This window comes from Pyrgilauda ruficollis, unplaced genomic scaffold (assembly GCF_017590135.1).
Source record: "Pyrgilauda ruficollis isolate IOZ18807 unplaced genomic scaffold, ASM1759013v1 scaffold1250, whole genome shotgun sequence".
Lineage (NCBI taxonomy): Eukaryota > Metazoa > Chordata > Aves > Passeriformes > Passeridae > Pyrgilauda > Pyrgilauda ruficollis.
The window spans coordinates 3,801-6,260 of NW_024510878.1; the positions used below are offsets into that span (position 1 = coordinate 3,801).

A 2,460-nucleotide genomic window follows, 5' to 3' on the forward strand; every position below is an offset into this window, starting at 1 on the left:
ATTTTTTGGGGGGCGTTTTGAGCAATTTTGATCATTTTTGGGGGGGTTTGGACCATTTTTTGGGGGGCGTTTTGAGCGATTTTCATGGGATTCTGATCATTTTTTAGGTGGAGTTTTGAGCAATTTTGATCATTTTTGGGGGGGTTTGGACTATTCATGGGATTCTGATCATTTTTTGGGGGGGCATTTTGAGCGATTTTGGTCATTTCTTGGGGGGTTTCCGATCATTTTTGGGGCGTTTTTCCATCATTTTTTGGCGGTTTTTCGTGCTTTTTTCGCGGGGTTTTTTTTGGGGGGGGGTTGGATAATTTGGGGAGGGGTCTCTGACGGAGCGCCCCCCCCTCCCCAGACGTACGATCTTGGGGGGTTTTCAATCATTTTTTGGGGGGTTTTTCCATCATTTTTTGGGGGTTTTTCGTGCTTTTTTCGCGGGGTTTTTTTTGGGGGGGGGTTGGATAATTTGGGGAGGGGTCTCTGACGGAGCGCCCCCCCCTCCCCAGACGTACGAGCAGCGCAAGGTGGTGGAGTTCACGTGCCACACGGCGTTCTTCGTCAGCATCGTGGTGGTGCAGTGGGCCGACCTCATCATCTGCAAGACGCGGCGCAACTCCGTCTTCCAGCAGGGCATGAAGTGAGGGGGGGCCCCGAAATCCTGGGGGGTCCCCAAATTCCTGGGGGGGTCCCGAAGTCCTGGGGGGGTCCCGAAATCCTGGCGGGGGGTCCCTGAATTTTTGGGAGAATCCCTGAATTTCTGGGAGCTCCCCCAAAAAAAATGGGAGAGGTCAAAACTTGGGAGGGAGCAGGGTGTGGCATTGCTGGGAGGAGAATGGGTTTGGGGGGGGTCCCCAAAATTCTGGGGGGGGTCCCCAAATTCCTGGGGGGGTCCCCGAATTCCTGGGGGGGTCCCGAAATCCTGGGGGGGTCCCTGAATTTTTTGGGAGAATCCCTGAATTTCTGGGAGTGTCCCCAAAAAAATGGGAGAGGCCAAAGCGCGGGATCTGGCATTGGTGAGAGGGGGCTGGATTTGGGGGGGGGTCCCCAAAATTCTGGGGGGGTCCCAAAATCCTGGGAGGGTCCCCAAATTCCTGGGGGGGTCTCCGAATTTTTGGGAGAATCCGTGAACTTCTGGGAACATCCCCCCAAAAAATGGGAGGGGTCAAAACTTGGGAGAGGGCTGGATTTCGGGGGAGGGTCCCAAAATTCTGGGGGAGTCCCGAAATTTTGGGGGGGGGTCCCAAAATTCTGGGGGAGTCCCCAAAATCCTGAGAAGGACCCCAGGAAACAGCGACACCCCCGGGAATTTTTGGAGGATTTTGGGGGAATTTTTGGGAAAAGTTTTTGGGAATTTTGTGAGAATTTTTGGGGGGGGGGAATTTTGGGGAAATTTTGAGGGATTTTAAGGAGAATTCGGGGGAATTTTGGGGAAATTTTGGGGGATCCAACAGTCCTGTGATTTTTTAGGAAGAAAATCCTGATTTTGGGGCTTTTCAGGGCCCAGATTTTGGGGTTCCCACTGATGGATTTTTGGGGTGATTTCTGTGTTTTTTTTAGGAACAAAATCCTGATTTTGGGGCTTTTCGGGGCCCAGATTTTGGGGTGGATTTGGGGTTCCCACTGATGGATTTTTGGGGTGATTTCTGTGTTTTTTAGGAACAAAATCCTGATTTTGGGGCTTTTCAGGGCCCGGATTTTGGGGTGGATTCTCTCAGAATTTGGGGTGCTTTTTTGTGGTTATTTTAGGAACAAAATCCTGATTTTGGGGCGTTTCGGGGCCCAGATTTTGGGGTTCCCGCTGATGGATTTTTGGGGTGATTTCTGTGTTTTTTAGGAACAAAATCCTGATTTTCGGGCTCTTCGAGGAGACGGCGCTGGCCGCGTTCCTCTCCTACTGCCCCGGCATGGACGTGGCGCTGCGCATGTACCCCCTCAAGTGAGCCCCAAAACTGGGGAGGGGTCCCCAAAATCCGGACACCGGGAGGGGGCGGGGCCCTTTTAAGGGGGGGGTTGGGAGATTTGGGGACGTTTTGAGTGATTTTCGGGGGGTTTTGAGCAATTTTTGAGGGTTTTTTAGCCAATTTTTTGGAGGTTTGAAATATTTTTTGGGGGGTTTTGATCATTTTTTTGGGGGGTTTGAGCATTTTTAGGTGGTTTTGGACCTTTTTTTTGGGTTCTGATCATTTCTGGGGGGGGGTTAACCATTTTTTTGAGTTTTCAGTGATTTTCGTGGGGTTTTGACAATTTTTTCAGGGTTCTGGACTGACTTTTTTGTGGCTTTGACCATTTTTGGGGGTATTTTTAACCATTTTTTGGGTTTTGACCATTTTTTTGGGTGTTCTTCACCATTTCTTTTGGGTTTTGACCATTTTTTTGCTAGTTTTGACCATTTCTTTTGGGTTTTTGACCATTTTCCTGGCTTTTGACCATTTTTGTGGTTTTTGACCATTTTTTGTGGGTTTTGAC

The 2,460-nt window shown here is 49.8% G+C and overlaps 1 protein-coding gene across 1 annotated transcript in view; it reads left to right on the forward strand.

The window, feature by feature from the left end:
* Positions 1 to 1,934, forward strand: part of LOC121348469 (sodium/potassium-transporting ATPase subunit alpha-3-like) — a gene marked incomplete at its 5' end in the record, with an annotated part of 4,954 nt that extends 3,020 nt beyond the window's left edge. The window contains 2 exons of the mRNA XM_041458066.1: positions 501 to 631; positions 1,829 to 1,934. Coding sequence (XP_041314000.1) covers positions 501 to 631; positions 1,829 to 1,934 — 237 coding nt within the window. The remainder of the gene's footprint in view (positions 1 to 500; positions 632 to 1,828) is intronic.
* Positions 1,935 to 2,460: the final 526 nt, after the last annotated feature.